The sequence below is a fragment of the Malaclemys terrapin genome, chromosome 2, assembly GCF_027887155.1.
Source record: "Malaclemys terrapin pileata isolate rMalTer1 chromosome 2, rMalTer1.hap1, whole genome shotgun sequence".
NCBI classification, from domain to species: domain Eukaryota; kingdom Metazoa; phylum Chordata; order Testudines; family Emydidae; genus Malaclemys; species Malaclemys terrapin.
The window spans coordinates 137,638,418-137,663,277 of record NC_071506.1 but is presented as its reverse complement, the minus strand read 5'-3'; the positions used below and the strand labels follow the sequence as shown (position 1 = coordinate 137,663,277).

General features: G+C 43.6%; 1 protein-coding gene across 1 annotated transcript in view; it reads right to left on the bottom strand.

Annotated features, from left to right (window-relative positions):
* Positions 1-24,860, bottom strand: part of ANTXR1 (ANTXR cell adhesion molecule 1) — a 181,850-nt gene that overhangs the window by 116,342 nt on the left and 40,648 nt on the right. The window contains exons 9-10 of the mRNA XM_054019546.1: positions 24,276-24,336; positions 16,554-16,652 (exon numbers count right to left, since the gene is read on the bottom strand). Coding sequence (XP_053875521.1) covers positions 16,554-16,652; positions 24,276-24,336 — 160 coding nt within the window. The remainder of the gene's footprint in view (positions 1-16,553; positions 16,653-24,275; positions 24,337-24,860) is intronic.

Sequence of the window (24,860 nt, the reverse complement as noted above, 5' to 3'; positions counted from 1 at the left end):
AATTCCCTTCAATTGTATTAAAAAAAATGTGAATGTGTTAAAAATGCTCAAACTTGAAATGAAACGTTTCATTTTGGATCAAACAAAACATTTTGTTCAAAACAATTTTTTTTTATTTTACGATTTACTGAAAAATTTGTTATTCTCAAGCTGTAGAGGATGCTGCCATCAAGGATTGTAGGCTTCTGAACTGCCCCATAATTAGAGACGTGCAAACCTCAGAGGTGATTATGCCAACCTCTTTGGCTTAGAAAATCTCATCAAAAGTAGGCTCAAAACCTTGAGATTCCAGGTGTTTCCTTGGTTTTAGCTGGACTGGAAATACTGCAAGAGTAGCTTTTTATGAATTAATGTGCTGGTTCTGCTTCCAAATCAGGATGGGTAGAGGTTGTAAGGGAATTTAGATTGGGATTTTCAAAGGAGCCTTATGGGAATTAGGCATCCAACTCCCATCGACACTCCTAACTCCCTTAGAACTCTTTGGAAATGGTAATCTAAATTTTTGACTTTTCAACCCTCAGAAAGGATTAAGGATTTGAGCAGGGGATTGGATTAGATGACCTCCTGAGGTCTCTTCCAATCCGAATATTCTATGACGCTATGATTCTAAGGTTTGAATGAGGTTCAGGTAATCTGTTTCACCTGAACTGATTTCCTGGCTCAAGAGAAAAAACAGTCAGTGTGTGCACGCATCTGTCTAGGCATTCATAACATGCTCATCACTGTAATATCTCTAGTATAACCATTAAAGCCTAGCACTGGAAGTAGGGAGATCTGGCTTCTACCAGATCTGGTAGTTCCTGATTCTACCAATAAGTAACTGCGACCCATATCTTAGCAAAGCAGCTATGCAGATGAATAACTTCAAGCACATGAATAGTTCCATTGATATCAATGGAACAGCTTACATGCATAAAGTTACCCACATGCTTAAACATTTTTCTGGTTTGGGACCTGTCTGACTTTGGGCAAATTATATAAATGCTCTGTGCCTCAGTTTCCCTAGCTGTATAATGATAATTATCTTTATCTTTATTGGGGACTTGATTCAGGTTAGTAAAGTGCTTTGAGATCCTCAAGTAGAAAGCAAAACAGAAGTGCTGTGTACTAAAGGTATCCTTTTACATAGCTTAAAAAGGGTTCATTAATGCTATATTGAGTGAGTCCCAGCATCACAATAGGTTGCTTATCACTAGAAGTGGCCAAAAAAGGAAATTTCCGTTTCATGGGAAATTTCATTCAACCTGACACTATAGCCTGAACCCTACATGACTGAATGCTACTCTCATTGCTAGAACACAAAAATTGTCTTCACAGCCCAGGACTGGACAATATGGGCTAGATTCTCTCCCCCTGTTCTGGCCACTTTGCCCTGCCTGATAGAATCTGGCCCTAAATGGCTAGCTGAGAATCCCCCAGTGCAGGGAAGCTCCCAACTCAGATAAATTGACAAAGACAGTTCTTATGCCAACTCCCCTATCCTGGCATAGAGGGGACATGATGAGAAAGGGAAGGGGTGGATCTCAGCAAGACAGAGAATCTGGACCTCTCTCTCTCTCTCTCCCTCTTTATATAGCTGGTTGCTTCTCAATCATGGCAATTGGTCACTCAAAATTTACAACAAACTGGCCAACACCTGGGGGTCAAATTTTAAGAAATGGCCAGCATCCAACAACTCCTATTAATAATACCTAGCACTTTTCATCAGTAGATCTCAACGCATACTACAAAGGAGGTCAGTATAATTATCCCCATCTTACAGATGGGAAAACTGTGGCACCGAGTGGGCCAGAGACTTATCCAAGGTCACTCAGCAGGGCTGGGAACTGAATCCAGGGCTCCTGAGTCCCAGTCTAGTGCTTTATCCTCTAGGACACATCACCTCTCGCTAAGAGCAACAGCAGCTGGTAGGTATGGAATATCCCTAAAAAAAAAAGGGTAGGATCCTAAGTAGGAGTTGAGCTCTTTTGCAAATCTGGCCCTCTGTTTTTAGGGAATCTTGAGCAAGTTGGAATTCCGAATTGTCTATCAGTATTTGTTAGTTGTATGACCAGAGCTCCTAGGAACCCTAGTCATGGACTAGGACCCCCTGCTCTTTTCGCCCATCATGCTAGGTGCTGTACAAAACACAGAACCAAAAGATGATCCCTGCCCCAAAGAGCATCAGAAAGAGGCAAACTTTGAAGCTGAACAGAGTGCTGCGAACGTCCAGGAGAGATTTTCTTCAGCAGCTTCTGACCTCATTTAAACTTTCACTGGTCACAATGCAACTGTTTCCCCCACTGCAGGCCAACCCACAGCAACAGCAGAGCCCTCTGTGAAACCATGGCCCTCTCCTCAGTGGTTAGCTCAGCAGGGCTCACTGGGAAATGAGGCAGTACAGCATATTTTGCTGCAACCCCATGAAGTTCTGAGGGGGTGAGGCAGATGCTGATCACAGGGTTTTTATGGCCCTGCAGCTAGCAACATAAAACCCTCTAGGGGCTGGAAGCAAATAATAGCAGAAGAGAATTCTCTCCCTGACATTTCTATGGCAGCTTTTCTTATTGAAGATAAATATATATTATTTTGCAGTATTGTTCCATGGGTACCCTCCCAGTGCATATGACACCCTCATGTGTTTTCCTGATATGGCAGCATTTTGAAAGAGGATTTTCCAAAGCCGGTTGGGAAATGTTTATTTTTATTCCCATGGAAAATTTCAACAATAATGAGGAAAAAAGTTAGTTTTCACGAAATTTTTCTTAAGAAGTTTTCATGTTTTCATTTAAAAAAGCAGGGAGAGGGGTTGGGAGGCTTTCTGCAACAACAACAAAAAGTTTTAGGTTTTGGGGAGGTTTTTTGACCAAAAAACTCAAAAATGTTGCCAAAATTGGACATTTCCCACACATTTCCATTTTTGTCAAAAATAAGTTGTGAAAGAAAAATTTCGATGAGCGCCATTATTTTCAGTGATGGGTCAGGTCTTGGCATCTGGATTTTGTGCACACAGCTCAGCGGATGAGAGTTGGTTTTAAGCCACTGTTACTCTCCCCTGAACCTGTGCCCACCAGGTGCTAATTTGGTGCCATGCTTACTCTGCCCATAGCCCCAAGGGGATTGCCAGGGTACAGGGAGATACACTGACAACCTTCTTGGTTTGGGAGAATGTGGGGGTGGGTTGGATGGAGGCTGGCAAAGAGGCTGGCTTTACAGCATCAGAGGATTTCCCAACACTAGCTACAGACCCTTTAAGCCATGTGGAGATCAGAGTTGGACTGCAGGCAGTATACAATCTATAGGTGACCTTTCGCATCCACCTCACACAGGCGTAACCGGGACCCACAAGGTACAAGACAGAGGAGAATCAGGCCCTGGGACCATAAACACCCTGAGGAGCCTGATTCTATTCTCACTTATACCAGTGTAAATCAGGAGTAACTCTAGGGAAGTTAATGAATCATATCAATGCATGTGACAGCAGAATGAGGTCTCATGTCAGTCAGATGGGCCATTTTCTTCTTCTAAAACATCAAGGTAAAAGGCAAAGAACATGCACTCTCCAGCATTTAAAGCACTAAAAGCTGCTTTCGTTTTGCAAGACCTTTTGCTGAGAATATTTCACAAGCATTTTGTTTCTCTCCTTTCCTCCCCACTCCATTTCTTCTCCCGAAATTAAATCTACTCTCCTCTAGAAAGTTTATCGGTCTTCTAGTCCCCAGGGCCTACCCTAGCTCATAGCTGGCAGGTTTAGCTATGGGGAGGGATTGTTTTGTTTGGAGAATGTTTTTGTTTCACCACAGAAATGAGTAACTTTAACTCCCCCCCCCCAAACAAAAGAAGATCCTTTTGGTTTGCATAACTCCAGCCATCTGACTCCTTCCTGGAAAATTGCATTGTGAAACAAAACAAAAATGCCTTTCATCTGCTATTCAGTTTGTCTGTGCAGGATGCATTTGAAACGATGCTGCTCCTCTTTGCAGGCTGCAGAAAAATGGGCTGTATTCCTCTGCAGGGAAAGATGGGCCAAAACATTAACAATCTTTAGACTTTGTGGCTTGGACCTGTCTCAGTTCACAAGATACATAGACGAACCGTTGATGGTAGAGTAATCAGGTACTCAGGGCATTAGATGGGAGACAAAAGACTTGAATTTTATGCCTGACTCTGTCACGGACCAGCTGTGGGTCCCTGGGAAAGTCACTTCACCTCTCTGAGCCTCCATTTCATTGATTTAGAATAGATCGTAAGCTCTTTAAGATCAGGAACTTTCTCTTAATACAGTCCTGCCTAAAGGCCCCATTGTGCTAGATGCGTTATCCACATATAATAATACAGATTTCCTGACCTGACGAGCTTACAAATCTAAACAGGAATCAGTGCAATAGTTCACAATGTCCTTGTTGGCAGTCTCAGTAGAGAAGACAAGGTGCAATGGGTATATGGACACTAACCAACCGTTTAACTGAGGGGTACATTTCCAGGGCAGTGTGTGTATGGGAAGCTTTCTTGCTGCAGCTCATGCAAATCTATTCTCTGCATAGAGGTCCTCATGCAATAAGGAACCTTCCATCAGCACTTAAACTTATGCAATCTACTCATTAACCTTTAATTCGCTCTCCTCTGGCTCAAAGAATATTTACAGCCTGTAAAACCAACTGATCCTCACTTGAAGACCATTCCTTTCTGCTTCTGACCTTGGCGAGCTTCTACCAATTGCCTTCCACTGAGCCAACCCTCTTTTCAATCTGTAACCTTAGGGTGAAAAAAATTCCAGACACATACTGGATTTCACAGGTAGCTTAGAATGGATGTTTTGATGGAACATAAAGGAGCAAAATGACCCAAGCAGAGCCACCAAAAGAAGGTAGAACTACTTTCATATAACCATGCAGTGCAGAAGCAGGCCAGCTTTAGGCTAGAAGCTAACTCTGTAGAGACAATTGGAGGACAGACTGAATGGGGACTGCATGAAGGCTAAGACAAGGATTTTAAAAACTAACCATGCGTCTGACGAAGTGGGTATTCACCCACGAAAGCTTATGCTCCAATACATCTGTTAGTCTTAAAGGTGCCACAGGACTCTCTGTTGCTTTTTACAGATCCAGCCTAACACGCCTACCCCTCTGATACTTGTAACCAGTGATTGTTACTGTTTATTATTTGCATTGCTGTGGCATCTAGGAGCCCTGGTCATGGATCTGGGTCCCATTGTGCTAGGTGCTGTACAAACACGGAACAGAAAAAAAACAACCCCTCCCTCAAAGAGCGTATACAACTCTCAAATGATTTGGGGTGCCTCTCTTTCTGAGAAAGACACAATGCAAAGGGGCCCGAAAGCTCACCACTTTCTGAAAATCGTTTCTCTTTACTATGTCTCAACTCCCTACTAATCATGTCTTTTCATCTTGGCCTTCGTGCTTGAGTCTTCATTTATTTCACTTGCCTAAAGTGTATCTTCCCAAGGATCATCCAGCCTTGATGTGACCCACTGTTTCCTTGTTTGATAATTGGATTGTTTGGGGGGCAGGGATCATCTATTGTATAGTGCCATAATTCAAATTCTAATAATAGTCACTGCAGTGACTCCTGAAGCAACAGGCTCCCCCCAGGAACATCTGTTCTGTGCTGCATCCTAGATGCTTCTTCAGGAAGTGTTTAAGACTAGCCTATCTTGAGCCTTTTAACTCTTCAGCTATTCCTTCGACACCAGGCAGAGATTAAAAAAAAAAAAAAAGGGAGGTCAAGAAAATACCTTGGAAATCTTCATGCCATCTACTGAACAGTGATCTTTGTTTATCCTAGCTGATTTTTTTCCCCTCCCACTCTACTGCTTAGGGTAGCCTTCCAAGAAAAAATCCTTTTTTTGACTTGAAACCCGTTTGTGGGGAGGTAGGAATGCAGAAAGAGAGACACTGTTGTGTTCTCAGAGCTAGAGAAATTGCCTATTAAAAGACCCCATCAGTAAGAAATGAATATTTTGCTAATGCTATAATGAAAGCCATGCTGAAATCATGCTATAATTTCCCTGCTTTGTATAGGGAGCCACGCTTTCTGAAACCCAAGGCCATTGCGAGGCAATTTAGGGAATGTTTGGAGGGGGAATGGGTAAAGTATAGAGCTGTGATGTCACATTCTGCATGATTTGTAGCTAGAGTGAAAGGATCTGGATGGAATCTGTTTTCTCCGATCGGTTCATCTGTCATGCTTGGGATTTTATTTTAAATGACAACACATGCTTTAAAAAGGCTGTTAATGAAACTTGGCAGGCATTGTATTACCACTGGGCGAATTTGCTTTCACTAATAGCTGATGGCTCAGAAGGGTAGCGCATGCTCTAAATAAGTGTCATTCCATAGAAGAAAGCTTTAAGAACTCCAGAATGCTACATTTCCATCATGGTCCTGTAGAGCTGTATCACAGCATCTCCATATCTACTGTTGTTATTATTAACAGACACTGCACAAACACAGAGTGTGAGACAGTCCCTGCCCTACAGAGCTTACACAGACAAACAGAGAGAGAGGAACTGAATTGCCCAAAGTCACACAGCAGACCAGTGGCCAAGCCCAGGCCTTCTAATTCCCTGGCCGGTACTCTATCCACAGCCTGTTCTGATGTGGTGCATTACTCCAAGCTAAATACCATAACTTCATGCACGCGTAATCTGTCCTGGGAAAGGCAGCTGCATTTCCTATAGCATTGTTCATACAACCTGGATCCCATTACATTGTATGGCGTTTGCTCATACCGTTATAGAGTTCAACACTGCCATGACACAGAGAGAGGACAATTAAGAGGCTTAGGCAGGGGAAGAGAGACACGTATTCAGTAAAGGCTTAAAGCGAGATGGTGAGTCAACCAGGCAGACACAAATTAGAAAACGGGAGCTGTGGAGCAAAAGGCTCCTGCGCTAATGGTGGCCAGGCCGCATGGAGCTGTGGAGAGTAAGTCAGTGTGAGGCAGCCAGAGGAAGAGGGAAGACAGGAAGTCCGTGGAAGGTAAAAATAAGAAAGTCAGGAGGAATTGCATGGGGAATTGGTGGATATGCTGGTCCATGCAGTTTGGACCATAAACCTCACTCCCTGCTGGTATCCAGCACATACATATGTGGTCCTGTTCCTGTTGTTTCTCGCCTCTCTTCAGACGCCAATTGCACTCATGGAAACAGGATGTCATGTCTCTACCCTGAGATATTTTCTCCTGCCTTGTTACCGGTGCCACGCCATGGCTAGCTCACTCTGCTGCATTAAGGTAAGGAGCCATTCGGTCCTGTGTACCAAGTGCTTGCCTAATCATCAGAAGACATAGGTTCTACCGCTGGCTCTGCTACTAACCAGCTGTGTGACCTTAGGCAAGTCATTTCACCTCTATTTTCCCTCACACTCTTTGTCTGGCTAGTCAGCTTGTAAACTCTTTGGTGCAGGGACTGTCTCTTGTTATGTGCATGTACAATGCCCTGAACAAGGAGTCCATTATTTTGTTTGGGACATCCAGGTGATCCTGGAGCTTAAGAATGGATGAGAGTCTTTTAGCAACATAAGTGATTCAGGTAGATTGTAATTAGAATCTCTCTGGATAAATCCATTTGAGCCTGTACAATTCATAGATTCATAGATTCTAGGACTGGAAGGGACCTCAAGAGGTCATCGAGTCCAGTCCCCTGTCCTCATGGCAGAACCAAATACTGTCTAGACCATCCCTGATAGACATTTATCTAACCTACTCTTAAATATCTCCAGAGACGGAGATTCCACAAGCTCCCTAGGCAATTTATTCCAGTGTTTAACCACCCTGACAGTTAGGAACTTTTTCCTAATGTCCAACCTAAACCTCCCTGGCTGCAGTTTAAGCCCATTGCTTCTTGTTCTATCCTTAGAGGCTAAGGTGAACAAGTTTTCTCCCTCCTCCTTATGACACCCTTTTAGTGAAAAGTGTTTCTAAGAGTTCCTGCCATCTGCAGAAAAATCCTGCTGGTGGATGTTCACCTGATCACAGGCCAGCTCAGCCGGTCACTCACAACTTTAGCAGTCACAGCTTTTTCTCTCTCTTTTTATTTTTCATCTTGTAACTATGAACATTACAAGTTGATTCTCTCACCTCTCCTCACCATCATCCCTCGCCAATAAGTAACGGGCTTAATCTGCAGCAAAGAAGATTTAGGTTAGATCTTAGGAAAACCTTTCTAGCTCTAAGGGTGGTTAAGCTCTGGAACAGGCTTCCAAGGGAGGTGGTGGAATCTCCATAATTGGAGGTTTTTAAAAACAGGTTGGACAAACTCCTGTCAGGGATGGTCTAGCCTTACTTGGTCCTGCCTCGGAACAGGGGGGCTGGATTTGATGACCTCTCAAGGTCCCTTCCAGCCCTGTATTTCTATGATTCTGTGTATAATCCCAATAAAATATATATTGAAAATCTATTAGCTCCATGGCTTTAATGACCTCAGTGAGCCTTGTCCATCTTGTTTTGGGTCTCATTTCAGCTGATCTATAGTTTTAGGAATTGCTGGCTTCATCTTATCTTTAAAATAAGCATCTTGCCTGATATAATCAGATGCTGAGAGGTTTCAAACAAACAAAACAGCTGAGCTATCCAGCCCCCCATGTGGTTCCCATTAATCCCTAACTGAGTTAACTCATATTTTAAACCTGTTACAGCCAAGTATCACAAAAACACATCAAGAATGCAGGCTGGGCCTGCAGTGCTGTATTAAAAATAACAACCGGCCAAATCCTCTCTGGGTACAAGTCAGCGCAGCTCAAAGCTACAATAGCTGTACCAATATTACACTGGTAGAGAATTTGGCCCAAGATTGGCCTAAGAACCCCAGACAGAATTTGTTGAGTTCCAGTACAAGGAGGTGGCTCGCTCACAGGTCTTAGCTTTTCTCCTTGGCTTGGCAGTGGGGTGAGCGACCTTTCACCTCTAGGTTACCAAATCAAATCCAGACCAGGGCTGTGAGAAACTAGTTGACGGGTCTCAGTCCAGTTCCTAATAGCTGCCTCAAAATAATCAGCTGCAAATAGCACAAGGTGCCAAGGACTACCTAGGAGAGACTGAGCTACTCCCTTTGCCCCCAGTGGACTTCTCTTCAGATCAGGGTTGATGCATATTGGCTGGGAGGGGACAACTTCTATGGTCACTATACCTGGTCTCTGGGTAATAGAGGACTTTGGCTTCACATTACAGGGGCACTGGAAGGAGATGCTAGATGTGTAGGCCCCTGAGTTCCATCTCCACCCTCTGACAAACAGAGGCTAGGAACACCAGATAGATAGATGCAGCAAGTAAACAAAAGTGGTGGAAGAAATCCTCTTCAACTCATCTAAGTACCAGGTCACAGTGTTTGGGAGTGAGATTCCATTCACTTCAACTGGTTCCTCCTCTTGGCAAGCTAGAATTTTATCTCTCTGTGAGCAGAATGCACTGAATAGCATAAAGCTGACTGACGACATTACAGTTTCATAAAAGATGTTTGGATGTTTCCTAGAATGCCTGGCCTCAGAGCTAGCCAAGGCCAAGGCAGCCAATTATGGAGGCGAGGCAGGTTAAAATACAGATTGTGTGTCACAGTTAACATCGCAGGGTGATAGATCTCACAGCTGTTGTGAGACAGTGCTGATGGTATTCTCTAGTCTGCTCCGGAGGAAAACAGGGATAAATTACTGGAGTCTTCACAGAGACTTGGGAGAAGAAGAATGGTCTAGCAGTTAGGTTGCCAGTCTGGGACTCTAGGAAGCTAGGTTCTAGTCCCAGTTCTCCCAGTGACCTTGGGCAAATCACTTTGTCTCTCAATTCCCTATCTGAAAAATGGGGATAATAGCACTGCTGTGCCTTACAGGGGTGTTGTGAGGATAAATATCACCCCAGGGGCTCTTTACAGTAATAAGAACCATGCAAATATGGCTCACAGAGAGATAGCTATGTAGGTAGACAGATGGGAAATCTCCTAGGAATGGAAAAAGTGTTTCAGAAAACCTGAACACTAACTTCAAAAGGGATGCACCAGAGACCACTGGCTAGGATAACAGCCTGGGAGTTAGCACATGCAGTTTCTTTTCCTAGATTTGCCACTGACTCATTTGGGGCAGGTCATGGCCCCCTCTGTGCCTCAGGTTCCCCATCTCTAAAATGGGGGTAGTGAAACTTATCTGTCTCTAGGAGGTGTTTTGATCATTTTGGATGAAAAATGCTAATTATCTTCAATATTTCAAAAAAGAATTAAAGTTCAAACATCAAGATAAGGACCATATTTCCAATTGCCCTGGAGTGCAAATTCAGAGTTCTCGTTATGAGTCCCAGCTCTTGAAGCAGAAGGTTGTTTCAAAACAGCAACTTACAAACTCAGGGCAAAAATTAAAAAAAAAAAAAAAAAAAAACTGAAATTCCTTCAACCATCACTCTAGTCAGGGAAAAAGAGCAGCAAGGAACATATATGGAAACACTCTTCTCTCGATTTACTGAATCTTCCTCAGTAGTCACTTAGTGGAGCCACGTTCTCATAGCTCTCCCCAGCTGCTCCTTGTTCTTATGGAAACTAGCAAAGCAGACTCACTGTACTGCTGCCATTGTGGAAACTAGATGGAGTGGAACTGGTACTGCTATTGTTAACTAGGGATAGATGAAATGGCTAATATAAAATAGACAGCAGCTGGACTTTCAGTTTTGACACTTAAAAGTTTTCTTCATCCCCCTCCACACACACACACACACACATCTGCCCATTGTTATTCTGGATTTTCTTGATTCTGGCCATCACACTTACTGACTAAAGATGGGATCAAGCCATAAAACTTGGAATTGGACACAGGGTATAAACACCCCAAACTCTCGGGGCAGGGTTTGGATTCCTAGTTATGGTTCAGACCTAGCACTGTTAAGTGTTCAGAATCTACAACACAACACAACAAGGATTTTGTCCCCTCAGCCATCGGAAGAGCGGGAAGAACAAGATTACAAAACTGCCTCTTGCTCTTGCCAATACCACAAATCAGTTCACAGTTTCACTAGATCAGAAGGGTAGCCATGTTAGTCTGGATCTGTAAAAAGCGACAAAGAGTCCTGTGGCACCTTATAGACTAACAGAAGTATTGAAGCATAAGCTTTCATGGGTGAATACCCACTTCGTCAGACCCATGCATCTGACGAAGTGGGTATTCACCCACAAAAGCTTATGCTCCAATACTTCTGTTAGTCTATAAGGTGCTACAGGACTCTGTCGAGTTTCACTTGAGTTTCCTTATTAAACTGGTCTACTCAGGGTTGATCCAGAGCTCACTGAAGTCAACAATAGAGCTGATTGTCCCTCGGGAGATTTCAAAAGGTTTTGCTGTCCTGGATTATGATGAAAAATCAAAAACTCAAAAAGTTTTGTGACCCAATAATCCTGAAAATATTTCTGATAGGGTCAATTGAAAATTTCATTTTGATACTTTTGAAACATTTTATTTCAATGTCAACCTTTTAATTTTTTTTAAAGTATAATTTCACTAAAATTTCAAAACAAAGAGTTGTTTTGAACTGAAAAAACTAAATTTTCCATTTTGAGAATGTCAAACTAGGACATTCCAACAATTTCAAAATTTATTTTCTTTTTCAAAATGTTTTTGAATTAGGAGCCTAGTTAAAACTGGCCCTTTCCTGTAAACAGTTCTGGTTTTGACAAATTGGCATTTTCAAAATCTTTTGTCAGAAAATCCCCAATCAGTTCGAGGCTTCGGATCAGGCTCTTCGTTTTGCATCTATCTCTTCAAAAACTCCATATTTTCTTCCTGCCTATTTCACAAAAAATAAAAAACAACACCTACAGTCCCAGAGAGGCTCCCTAAATAGAGAATAATAAAAATTAGCAAGGATTTGCTCCTTTTCCTTGTTTTCTGGCAGCCTCATTACTGGATTACCCCTCTAATGCCACCGTGCCAGTCCATTGTTTGCTTTGTGATGGTGATGCACATGGCTATGTAGGGTGGGATGGGGGTCCAGCAACTTCCGTTAAATAAAGCAAGAAAATAAAGAAATGTATCAATTTCCAAAAACATCTGGAGTGGAGTACAACATCCCAGGTGTCCTTCCTGTCCCTAAACTGCTGTGTTTTTAGTTACCACATCTCCTTTCGGGAAGGCACATTTTCCTGCGCACTCACTTCTGCCGTTTGATTTCCCTTGTACACCGAAGACTACATGTTCTCTTCCTGGATGCTGTTTGTGCAAATTCTATTGCAATCAGTGGGAGGCATGGAGGTTGGAACTTGTCCCTATATCACTTTAGGTCAACAGGAAAATGCCCATTACTCCAGGGTCTGAGAACCTGAGAGCTGGGGAAGTGCTGTTGTTCCCATTTTATGGTGGGGAAATGAGGCATGGAGAGACTAAGTGACTTGACAAAGGTTACAAAAGAAGTCTTTGGTGAAGCGGTGAATAAAACCCAGGTCTCCCAAATCCCAGGGTAGCAACCTGACCACTGACCCATCCTTCCCCCACACACCGAGTTCTAATTCTGAAACTATCTGTTTAGATTACGGCTGCCCTGCCTGGTTTCTATGTATGTAGCAGGGCCTGATTGCTCATGGTCATCAAAGATCAAATAGCGCGTGCTTGCAAGAACAGGTTGTTTGCTGCAATGATCTTGCCAGAATCCAGATGGGCAATTACACTCAGTCTACCTGTAATTGTCCCTGTAATTTCCACTGGATAAATTATTTCTCACTTTCTGTTGTGTACTGTTGGGGTGCAAGCATAGTGTTATCCTGGCAGCTCACCTTCCACCTCCAAGACAGATGCATTTCACCAATGGATTTAGTGATTTTCTTCTCCTACATTGTTTGTAGAGTGATTTGGGGATCCACAAGTGAAAGGTACTACAGAAGGGACTGCCTCTAACCCCGTGTAATGTGTTGTTATACCAAAATGACTCAGAAATTATCACGTCACTGCTCTAATTTTATCTCTATTATTTATAGCACATTCTGTACTGGAATTTAGCTTTCAAGACAGCAGCTAGGCACTAACTCATTGTCATGCAAGTCTACTGTCACTTTCGCTGTTCTTCTAGCTCAGTTAAATGCTTGCAAGGTTGGTCAAGGCCCAGGGGTGGGAGTCAGATGACCCAAGTCTTACTCTCGGCTCTTCCACAGATATTAGGGAAGTCACTGAAGGACAGATTCAGATACAGAAGGCCTGGTTCTTCACTGTGCCCGAGACATACAAATAAAGTTGCAGTTGTATGTGCATTGTCTGCTTTGTGGGTCTTAAGCAATGTCTGTTGACCACCAGGCCAGAAGACTGCTTGCACCCCAACAACCACCAGCATGGCTTGCAAACAGGAGACCAAATATAAATCAGACCTCTTCCGGAGAGCCCCAACTGCCTTCAGGTTTCTCAGCCAAGACTTTTTAGTAAACATTGCTTCCATTCAGAGCTGTAGCTCTTCAAGCATAGGACAGGGTTTACAATAAAACAGCTGCATTGTAAGAAAATTGCTGTGCTTGTTTCACAATATTTCATATGATTCTGTGGAGCCACCAATGGGATTAGGGTATAATTTAACAGCCAGTCCGATCCTTAATCTCCTTCCCCCTCCTCCCCCACCACACACATGTGCTTCGCGAATCCTCCCCTTGTGTGGTCCCAAAATTAGAATGCCGCTGAACATGTTCATGTGACTATTCTTCTAGAAGTCAAAGGGCCGTGAGGCCTTGGGCCTCCGAAAAGGCTCTCAGGCCCAGAGGATGCTCAGGAATGAGGCCTTGGAATAAAGGAGAGAGAGTCAAAATTTTCCCATCAACGTTTTTTGCCAAAGTGGAAATGTTCACATAGAGAGAATCCTGTTTTTGTAGAAAATGTTCATATTTTCATTGAAAGCAAAAAACAGAAAGCTACAATAATTTTCAGCAACCAAAACCTGATTTTTTTTTTTTGGCTTTATAATGACTTTTTTTTTTTTTTTAATAAAAACCCAAACAAGAGTCTAAGAAATTTTTCAGCAAAAAATGAAACTAAAGATTCATTTTCCTTTAAATTTGAATGGTAAAAAAAAAAAGTAATTTCCTTCCCAGCTGTAGAGCGAGCAGAGCTATGTGAGACTTTATAACAGAGAGGGGCCCAAACCAAACCCTTGATCTGAACTCCACTGAGATTTGGAGCACTTCAGATCTGAGCAGGACACTTTGTGGCTCAGCCGCATCATTGGGGTAGAAGCCAGACCAGGCTCAGTGTTTTCATGTGGCCTTGATCCAGAGCCCAGGATTTTCCGATAAGTGTCAGTTTTATGTTGGGGGTTCATAACGGAAAGCAAGAATCCGAGAGCTGGCTCTGCAGTTCTTCCTCTTGAAACCCACCTCTCCCCTGTTGCACACAGTATATCAGCTGCAGCTCCCATTGCTGGCCAGTTGGCACAACTGATGCTGATATCTGTGTGCTGACCAGCCACCTCTTCAAGGAGCCCCACTCACCCTGGGAGTGATTTTGCTTGCCTCTCCTTCCCCAACTCACTGTTCCAGCTTTCCCACTGACAGCGCTCACCTGAGCCCTACTACTTCCCTTCCTACTGTCTCAGAGAAAAGAAATCCAGGTTGGAAACAGTTAAACTATGACCAACCAAATATTCTGCTTATAACCAAGCAACGTAACACTGGAAGAATCAGGAACTTTGCCTTCTAGGAGTGTTTGGCAGATCAGTAGACACAAGTTACACTCCTTAAGTCTCAGACGCACAAGCATGTTCTGATCTCTTACCCCTATTCTTTGCATGGCAGACAGCCACGGTAAGCTGCTCTTAGGTTTTAACTAGCAAATTACACAGACACCCAAAGGAAGAAGTGGGACCTTCAGTGTGCTCAGATGAGTTCTGAGTGCAAGAGCTTGGTTTTAATTTCCTTTGAATCAGCCAATTAGCTCAACACCGTTCAGCACCATCATCAACACTTGGGCTATTACAAGGATCAGGAAATCTCCGCTGCCAGGAAATCTGTCCAGCTTGATGCAGCTTTGCCAAACAAAAGTGAGCAAGTCCAGTGCTCGGCCATTTGACTTTGATGTATTGTCAGAGAAAATTAAAAAAAATAAAGAAATCTTATTCTTTGAAGGGTCAAGCCCTGTTCTCAATCTATCAGCTTTTCCATTGATTCCACATTATGCAAGATGAATTCTCCCCTCCCTTACGGTGTTAGAAATGAGCTATGCCATTTGGTTCTCAAACCCTAGTTGACTCACAGGAATACCAGAGCAGACAGAAAATAAAAATATCTATGACTCAATAGTTCCTTTCACCTTGTTACGCACTGGGCCTAACTCTCTCTTCTACTAGAATAAAGTAAGAGTCACACCACTGAGGCCAATGGAGTTATACTGATATAAGGCAGATCTTAGGGTACGTCTACACTATCCGCCGGATCGGCAGGTAGCGATCGATCTATCGGGGATCGATTTATTGCGTCTAGAGTAGAAGTGATAAAATCGTTCCCCAATTGCTCTGTCATTGACTCCGGAACTCCAGCGTGGTGAGAGGCGGAAGCGGAGTCGACAGGGGAGCGGCAGCGGTCGACTCGCCGCCATCCTCACGGCCAGGTAAATCGACCTAAGATACACGTAGCTGAAGTTGTGTATCTTAGGTCGACCCCCCCCCCAGTGTAGACCTAGCCTAAGATTGTCAACTCCTTGGGGCTGGGATTGTCTTTTTGTTCTGTGTTTGTGTAGCACCTCACACAATGGGATCCAGATCCATGACTAGGGCTCCTAGGCATACAAATAATAAAAAGCAAGAAGAGAAACAGATCCACTCTAGACTCACACTTCCCACAATATCTACACAGGAACCCTCATATACATACATAAGGATATCTTTCCCCCCCATGATTTAAGTGTCTCCATTCATATACTCACAGTCACAGATCTAATACAGGCAAAACACTGGGTTTATCGTGTGACATGAACGTCATCTCTTACTGATGGAACTCCTAAAAGTGGATCAAATCTTTCTTGTGAGCACAGGGATGGGTAAGGGTCCTATTTCCATTTTCCTGATTGAGGTCTGGGGTCGGGAGGAAGGATGAGCGTCTCTCAAATTTTGCTGCTTGGCATAATCTGTTTAACTTTTAAACCAATAGAATAGGCCGCCTTGTCTTTTGCCCATATTGGACATAGCAGCAGCGAAAAGAGTGCTGAACTATTCAGTGCATCTGGAGCCAATTTATGCAGTTCTAAGCTATTAGCTACAAAATCCACTTAGGGCCAGCTCTGTTCCACCCATGCAAGATGCAGCAAAGGCTGCCATGGTTGCCAGGAAAACTTAGATGTGATTTTATTTGGGATACAGCATTCTGCATTCACACTGCCTGTCCACCAAACTGTGTTAGTCCCTCATTGGTGTGAACCTCCCTGCTTATTAATACCTGACTAAGCCATGCCCAGGGAGAGGTTTTCTTTCAGTTCACTGCAACACAGGCACTAGCCCTGAGCTGCAACAACCTACATTCAAGAGCTCTCCCTCTCAGGACGATAACCCCCAGAGAAACTAAACTGTCAAAGTCTTTTGGAGGAAAACAGCCACTAGTAAAGGTATAATAACAAACTACTCACTGACAGTAACCGTTTCATTGATCCTGAAGCTGCAGAGCACTCGATCGACGTTCCGGGTGTGTCGGAAACCATTCCCTCTCACCACGACTTGGAACGATTCTAAGGCAAAGATTAAATGGATTATTTGCCTTGCATCAGTAATAACGGGGACTGGTTATAGCTGGTCAGACAACAGACAATTTCTTCCTGAAAGAAATGTTTAACAAAAAGTCCTGGGCCTTGTCTACACTCCAAAATTAAGTCAACCTAACTTATGTCGGCATACAGCTGCCACAGTAGTTACATCGCTTATGCGTGTCTACACTTTGCTCCTTCTGTCAGCAGTGCAAGTCCTCACCAGGAATACTTGCATCGATTGTACTGGTAGTGTGGGGCATTGTGGGACGGCTCCCGAAAGCCAGTATCAATCGATGTAAGCAATGCAGTGTCTACACCGACGCTGCGTCAACCTCACTACATCAATCGTGACTCTATGCCGCTCGTGAAGGTGGTGTTACTAAACTGGCATAGAGAGGCAATTATGTCATCGGGAGCCAAATTTAAGTGAAGACACTTCCACAGCTAGGCCAATGCAAGGCAGCCTACATCAACCTTACCCAGTAATGCAGACCAGGCCTTGGTGTGAAATTTTTCAGTCTAAGGTTCTCAGTTTTCCCCTGGCAAGTTTCAAATTGATTAAAAAAAAAAGATTTTCATTTTGAATTAACATTTCAAAACAGAATTAAATTTTTTGTTCTGTTTCAACTTAATATATTTTGGGGTTTTTTAACCAAAAACTTTAAATGAAACATTTTAAGTGGACTTGAAACAAAAATTTTCATTTCAACGTCTTCTGCAGGAAAAATAAAAAGTTTTCACTTGAGCTGACATTTCCCTGTGGAAAATTTGGTTTTGATGAAACCGTATTTTTCAGAAGAAGGAAAACTTCCCATATGGCAAATTTTGACCATTTCCTAGAAATCTGTCAAACTGTCCCAGTCTCCATGTGTCTGTCCCACACTCTACAATACTAGCTTGCAAGATGGACACAAATGCTTAGCTAGACTGTGTCTAGTCTTGCACCGGTGGGGAAATCTAGGATGCTTGGATGGGCATGCTAGTCACAATCACAGCCCTGGTGCTCCCCAGGGCTTGCTGACGTTTTTCCTCCTGCTGCATACTACCCCTGTTCATCTCTACTGGTGGGTAGCAGAAAGGGAAGTGCTAGCTTAGACATTTTAAGCACCACAGTGAGCAGAGACCTGCTTTGAGCAAGCATGGTTAGAAAATGTGTGGTTAAAGCACCAGCAGACTCGGCCACTTAGGGATCTGGGGCAAAATCAGTACTTGGTCCTGCTAGTGAAGGCAGGGGGCTGGACTCGATGACCTTTCAAGGTCCCTTCCAGTTCTAGGAGATGGGATATCTCCATTAATTTAAATTTAAATTTAAAAATTCCTGGCTACAATCTTACTTCCAGTGTTGCTGCAACTGGAGCTGAACCAACAGTAGCAATGATGGGGAAGACTGATGACATTCTTGCACACAGAGGGGATGCAACAAGGGTTACCCTTGTCCATACTCCCAGAAACCTCTTGGTGGAGTCAGGAAGTTCTGCAGCTCCATATGACCCAGGGCTATGGGCAGCAAAGCTACTTTTGTAGCTGAGTGTGGCAAATGGCCAATGCTATTGTGGTGGGTCCGTGCTTTTCCTTGGTGTGGTGGGTCAGGGTTAATGTTAGCCCTAGTCTTGGGCTCCTCAAGTGCTCTGGAGGGGGAGAGAAGGAGAGCAGGGAAGGGACCTAGCTTCACTCCCCTACTCCGGTCCCAGCCCCTTCGGCTTCACAGGTTTCTTACCCTCTTCCTCCTGGGCAGGGTTTCTTTTGGTTCTCTGTGCTGGGGGAATCCCTCTGCCCTGCTTGGGCGGGGGCTCCCTTCCCTTGGTATTCTAATCCTCTGATCAACAACTGTACACCTCCAAACTACAGTCAGCTCTCCTTCCATCCTCCTGTCTCACAGAAGTAGGGGTTTTTATTATGTCTCAGGTGGGGCCTTAATTGGCCCAGGTGCTCTAATTAACCTGTAGTAACCTTTCCTTAGTCTACAGGAAATAAGGCTCTGATCATCCTGGAGTTTATATACCTCCCATCAATCACTCTCCTGCTGCTCTCTGGCCCTGCTGTATCACATGAGGTAGAGAGTAATAGAACAATCTGTGCTCTGTATCCTTTGTGTGTCACAACTGAGCAGTGCCATGTTGTATTACGACATAGAATCATAGAATATCAGGGTTGGAAGAGACCTCAGGAGGTCATCTAGTCCAACCCCCTGCTCAAAGCAGGACCAATTCCCAACTAAATTATCCCAGCCAGGGCTTTGTCAAGCCAGGCCTTAAAAACCTCTAAGGATGGAGATTCCACCACCTCCCTAGGTAACCCATTCCAGTGTTTCACCACACTCCTAGTGAAATGGTTTTTCCTAATATCCAACCTAAACCTCCCCCACTGCAACTTGAGACCATTACTCCTTGTTCTGTCATCTGGTACCATTGAGAACAGCCGAGCTTCATCCTCTTTGGAGCCCCCCTTCAGGTAATTGAAGGCTGCTATCAAATCCCCCCTCACTCTTCTCTTTTCTGCAGACTAAACAAGCCCAGTTCCCTCAGCCTCTCCTTGTAAGTCATGTGCCTCAGCCCCCTAATCATTTTCGTTGCCCTCCGCTGGACTCTCTCCTATTTGTCCACATTATTTCTGTAGCATGGGGTCCAAAACTGGATGTAATACTCCAGGTGTGGCCTCACCAGTGCCAAATAGAGAGGAATAATCACTTCCCTCGATCTGCTGGCAATGCTCCTACTAATGCAGCCCAATATGCCATTAGCCTTCTTGGCAACAAGGCACACTGTTGACTCACATCCAGCTCTTCGTCCACTGTAATCCCTAGGTCCTTTTCTGCAGAACTGCCGCTTAGACAGTCTGTAGCAGTGCATGGGATTCTTCCGTCCTAAGTGCAGGACTCTGCACTTGTCCTTGTTGTACCTCATCAGATTTCTTTTGGCCCGATCCTCCAATTTGTCTAGGTCACTCTGGACCCTATCCCTACCCTCCAGCATATCTACCTCTCCCCCAAGTTAGAGTCATCTGTGAACTTGCTGAGGGTGCAATCCATTCCTTCATCCAGATCATTAATAAAGATGTTGAACAAAAATGGCCCCAGGACTGACCCTTGGGCACTCCGCTTGATACGGCCTGCCAACTAGACATCGAGCCATTGACCACTACCCATTGAGCCCGACGATCTAGCGAGCTTACTATCCAACTTATAGTCCATTCATCCAATTCATACTTTTTTAAGTTGCTGGCAAGAATACTGTGGGAGACCGTATCAAAAGCTTTGCTAAAGTCAAGATATATCACATCCACCACTTTCCCCATATCCACAGAGCCAGTTATCTCATCATAGAAGGCAATCAGGTCCCAGAACAAAAGAATAATTTTACCACGGGGGCAACCCTTGGAGCCCCAAGCTGGAGAAAAATCAAATCAAGAGGAGTTTTGTAGCTGAGCTGACATCTGCAGTAATAATAGGGGGAGATTGGTACTCAGCTCCCACTGACACTTGTAAATCAGTCTCACCATGCATGTGGCTTTATCTACACCAGCACTTTTGTCAGCAAAACTTGTGTTGGACAGGAGTGTGAAAAAACACCCCTCTGACTGACATAAGATTCACCGACAAATGTGCCGGAGCTGACAGCACTACATCAGCGGGAGACACAGCTACTGCCGCTTGCTCCGGGTAGTATAATTATGCTGGTGGGAGAGCTCTCTCCCATCAACAGAGAGCAGCTATCTCATCATAGAAGGCAACCTTACAGTGATGCAGCTGTGCCACTGCAAGGTCCAAAGTGTAGACATGGCCTGTGGCTCACCCAGACAAAACATTTACAATTTTATGTCCGAGGAGATGCAGGAGCAGTCAGTGTATCATGACCCGAGCTCTGTATTAAGACTCCTCTTTGCCATTTAAACTTCTTAAGCAGCAAAACCGATCCAAATTTCTGCCGATTCAAAGCTGTTCCTTGTACATTACAGAAGCCACCTTATCTAATTGCCCTGAGGGACTCCTGCACTGTAGCTGTCAGAATAGCATATTCGCTCTGGAATCTGGGCTGTGTTCCAGGTCTCATTTTCTTATAGCCAGGAAGAAGTCAGCTGCAAACAATCCCAGCACATCTATCCAAGCAGGCTGCCTTTTAATCCCATTGTGTCTTGTCCAAGCTCATTCAAGAAGAGCAAAGGGAGCAATGCTGAGCTCTGGAGGGTGGGGGGATGTAAAATTGTTAGGCGCAATTATGGAAATCGTATGGGATGGGATTACAGGTACAGAAGAGTACAAAAACCTTTGTGATAATGTATCCAGTCTGGAACTGTAATTAACAAGCCCAGCGATGACTATCACATTTCTATATTTATGCAAAACCAACAAGTATGGAGACTAACTTTTCAGAATGGGGTGCCGCTGCTGCTAACTGAGCTAGGCTAGGGTGGGGGTGAGGTGTGGGGTATTGGGGACTGTGCCTTTAAGGGCTGGGCTTCCCAGACTGAATGTCTGGGAGTGACACTGAAGCTCTTCTTAGGCACAGGCTGTTGGAAGTGGACACAGAATAAAGCAGAGCTCTTGCAAGCACCTTCAGTACTGCATGATCACTGAACACCACAAGATACAGCGCTCAAGCTGCAGTGTTTGGAGCCAGTGTGCCAGCGTCAGAGTAATGTCTACCCTGCAGCTACAGCACATGTAGACATACCCAAGCAAGCTTTGGTAACTAGATCAAAACTAGCTCAAGTAACAACAGCAGTGAAGCCAAGGCAGGATGGGCAGAGGCTCTCACATATGTTCCCAGGCAGCCGGGGCTAGTCCTTGCAGCCGTCCATCCTGCCAAAGCATCACTGCTATTGTTACTCGAGCTAGCTTTCATCTAACTACCTCGGGTGTGTCTCCTGATTGCAGTGTAGACATATCCTAAATCATAATCCTCCAGGGTACCAGAGAGATGACAGGAAGGTGTGGCCAGCCCTCCTCACAGTGATGCCATTCTAATACGCACAGGGTGTGGGGATCACGGCCCGATCTAGCGTAGATCCTTTCTGGGACCCCACCTTGCATTCCCCAGGCTTGCAGCCAAATTACAGCCATGATCTACATAAGCACACTAGGAGGAATAGTGCCCCCTCTCACACAGACCATGAGCTACAGTTGCCATAATTCGTCCCTTTGTAATTCTCAGAGGAACTAATTCAATTAAGATTTATATAATTCTTTTCATTTTTACTAGCTGTGAGCTCAAGCTTGAAATCCTCACGCCGGGGAAAACTCCCACTGCACTTTGAACTCAATACACGTTTTGTCTGAACCCAGACTTTAGGATTTTGGGCCCCATGTCACCCACCAAGCAATAACAACTTGCTGCTCAAATTAGTGTTGCTGGCACATTGCGTTATTATTGAATTGGTACCCAGCATGTGCTAAGAGGCACCACACTGTGCAAGATGCTTTCTTTCCAAAAAGGCATAACACTGCGGTCTTGGATGAGTAACCGCGCTCAGTAAAATGTCCCTTGGCAATTTTCAGGGTTAACATCACTCCCCCTGTGGCAGCTTGGCCAATTTCTTTAACTTGAGTCATTACATAATGTCTTCCAATATTTTCCTTCCTACTGTTTCAATTGGATACAGTATTCAGTCACATTAAGGCTGCTCCATTTGTAAATGGTTTGCCTGTGGCTAATAGATGTTACAAGCATGTTAGTGACATGATTTATAGATGTAGTGGTGTAGATAGTTCTAAGCACATAAAAGGTGTTGCAAATTATAAACCATGAATATAAGTAACTTATGGACACTATAACCATCTATTGCAATTGATGAACCAGTTAATAAATCGCCTGTTAAGTATTTATTAACCCTTCATAAACTATGTATAAATGGAATATAAAGTGAGACCTAGTACTCTTCTTCACTTCTTTCCCAAAATTTTATACATTGTTACTATGCTCTGCCAAAGTCCCTGTTGTGTCCAGCCCAGATTCAACTGCATTTCAGTGGTGAATAGAGAGTTTCCTGTATATTATTTGAATAGCATTTTTTAAATTGCTCTGTAGTCCTTTTGGGTGAATGGTTCTCTGTAAATGCAAGAGGTCATTACTGATGCAGTCCAGATTTTCAGCAAGAATGCTTTAAATGGACAGAAGGGAAGAGAGGAGGCAAATAGCAAAATAATAAGCCTCAGACAAACAAACTCATATCAACTAAGTCTCGGCATTAACTAAAACCAAAAATGACAGTAAGGATAACTGAATGCAAAAGTTATCTGCATTTTCTTTTCAGGACCTTGACTTTGCTATTAAAACACGATCATTTCTTTATTAAATACAACTTAGTATCAATTCATTGCTAGCAATGCAGATGCCCAGTCACTCCAATAGTGGGAAACTCAGGAAGGATGAATCAAACATGCTTCTGAACTGAAAACACAAAGAACTTATTACAACTGGCTTTCCTATTTGGGCTACAAAATTATGAAATGGAAATTTTTTTTGGCAGAGTTCACCAGTGACTCGTTGTATTGCTCTGCACACTTTGGCTTTGGTCCTGGCCCCTCTATCTAGTGAGCTGTTCTGCATTAAACAACTGGGATCCACTCTGCAAAATTAGCAAAATTCATGGGAAAAAGCTGGATCTGGAATCATATGGAGAGTAGCTGGACAATGCTGAGAGCATCTCTCAAGCTCCAGTCTGAGGGGGTTGGATTTTGTATGCAGTGTAGTTGTAGCCATGTCGATCCCATAATATTCAAGAGACATGGCAGTGAAGCAATAACTTTTATTGGAGCAACTTCTGTTGGTGAGAGAGACAAGCTTTTGAGCTTACACAGGGTGCTTCTTCAGGTCTGGGAAACTTACTCAGAGTGTCACAGCTAAATACAAGATTGTACAGATTGGAGTTGGATTTCGCTGAACACAGAAATACTTCCCAGGGACTTTTAATCCACAAAGTAAATGGCATAACTGTATTAGAATGAGCACTGGGAAAGGGATCAGCACAATTCAGTGTCAGTCAAGTGTATGGTGTCTTAACTGGCCACTTACAATCATTCTCAGGGGTTCCAGCAAATTTTTGTACAACGATGTGTTCAAGGCCCACCCCTACTAGGGAGTTTTAGCATTCACTTTAATGGGAGCAGAGTCAGACTAACTTGGAGTGCTTTGGAAAAAATCCCACACTTGATTTATACTCTGACAATATATGAAGCGAGGCTAACCTAGAGGGGTTTGCTGTTTGCCAGTAATGCAGTAATGCAGATTGTAAGAAATATTCACACTGTAATCTGAAAACCTCCAAATCTGTCTCCTCACAAAGATGATCTGATTTTGCAGTCTGGCTTTGAAATTTCACAGCATTTTTGCTTAAAGGTTAGCACTGTTTGATGAAAAATGGGCTGCTTTGAGTTAAGGTCATAATTTAGATCAAACAAAGATTCGTTTTCAGAACTGAGCATGATTGTTTTTAATTTCCTTCATTTTGAGACAAAAAAAAATCTTGTTTTGTGAAATTTCACAATAGTAGCAAAATATTTTAGAAATTAACTCCAGTTAACTCAATCATTCTGGGCTCCTCAGGGATCAGGGATGGGTCGATAGAGACAATTGCACTGGTAAACACGGAGGACTGGTTTAAACTTACCTCCTGCACATATACTGGAAGGCTCTGCTGCAAGAATCTCTATACATGATTTCTTCAAAATCTAGAAGACAAGAAAGAAAGAAGAAATGTGATAAAATATTTTGGAGGACATTTTATGTAGGAACTCTACCTCCTTGAGCAACAGTTGCCAGGTCAATGGAAACATTCTTCTGTCAACCTAGCCATGTCTACACCAGGGGGTAGGTCTGCATAGCTTCAGTGCTAAGGGTGTGCAATTTTTCACACCCCTGAGTGACATAGCTTTATTGATCTAACTTTTAAGTTACATAAAGGCATAACTCCAAGGACCTTTGTTCTCATTTAACTTAATGCCCCTTCACACTGCAAATGACACCCATTTACACTGCCAGAATGGTGCAAATGAGACTCTAGCCTCCTAAGCCTACAGTCGAAGGCCTGAACTTCACTTAAAATTAGATCGACCTAGCTATGTTGCTCTGAGCTGTGAAAAATTTTGCACCCTGAGCCAACCTAAGCCCCTATGTAGAGGTGGATAGGTTGATGGAAGAATTCTTCTGTCAACCTAACTACCACCACTGAGAGAGGTGGATTGACTACATTAAT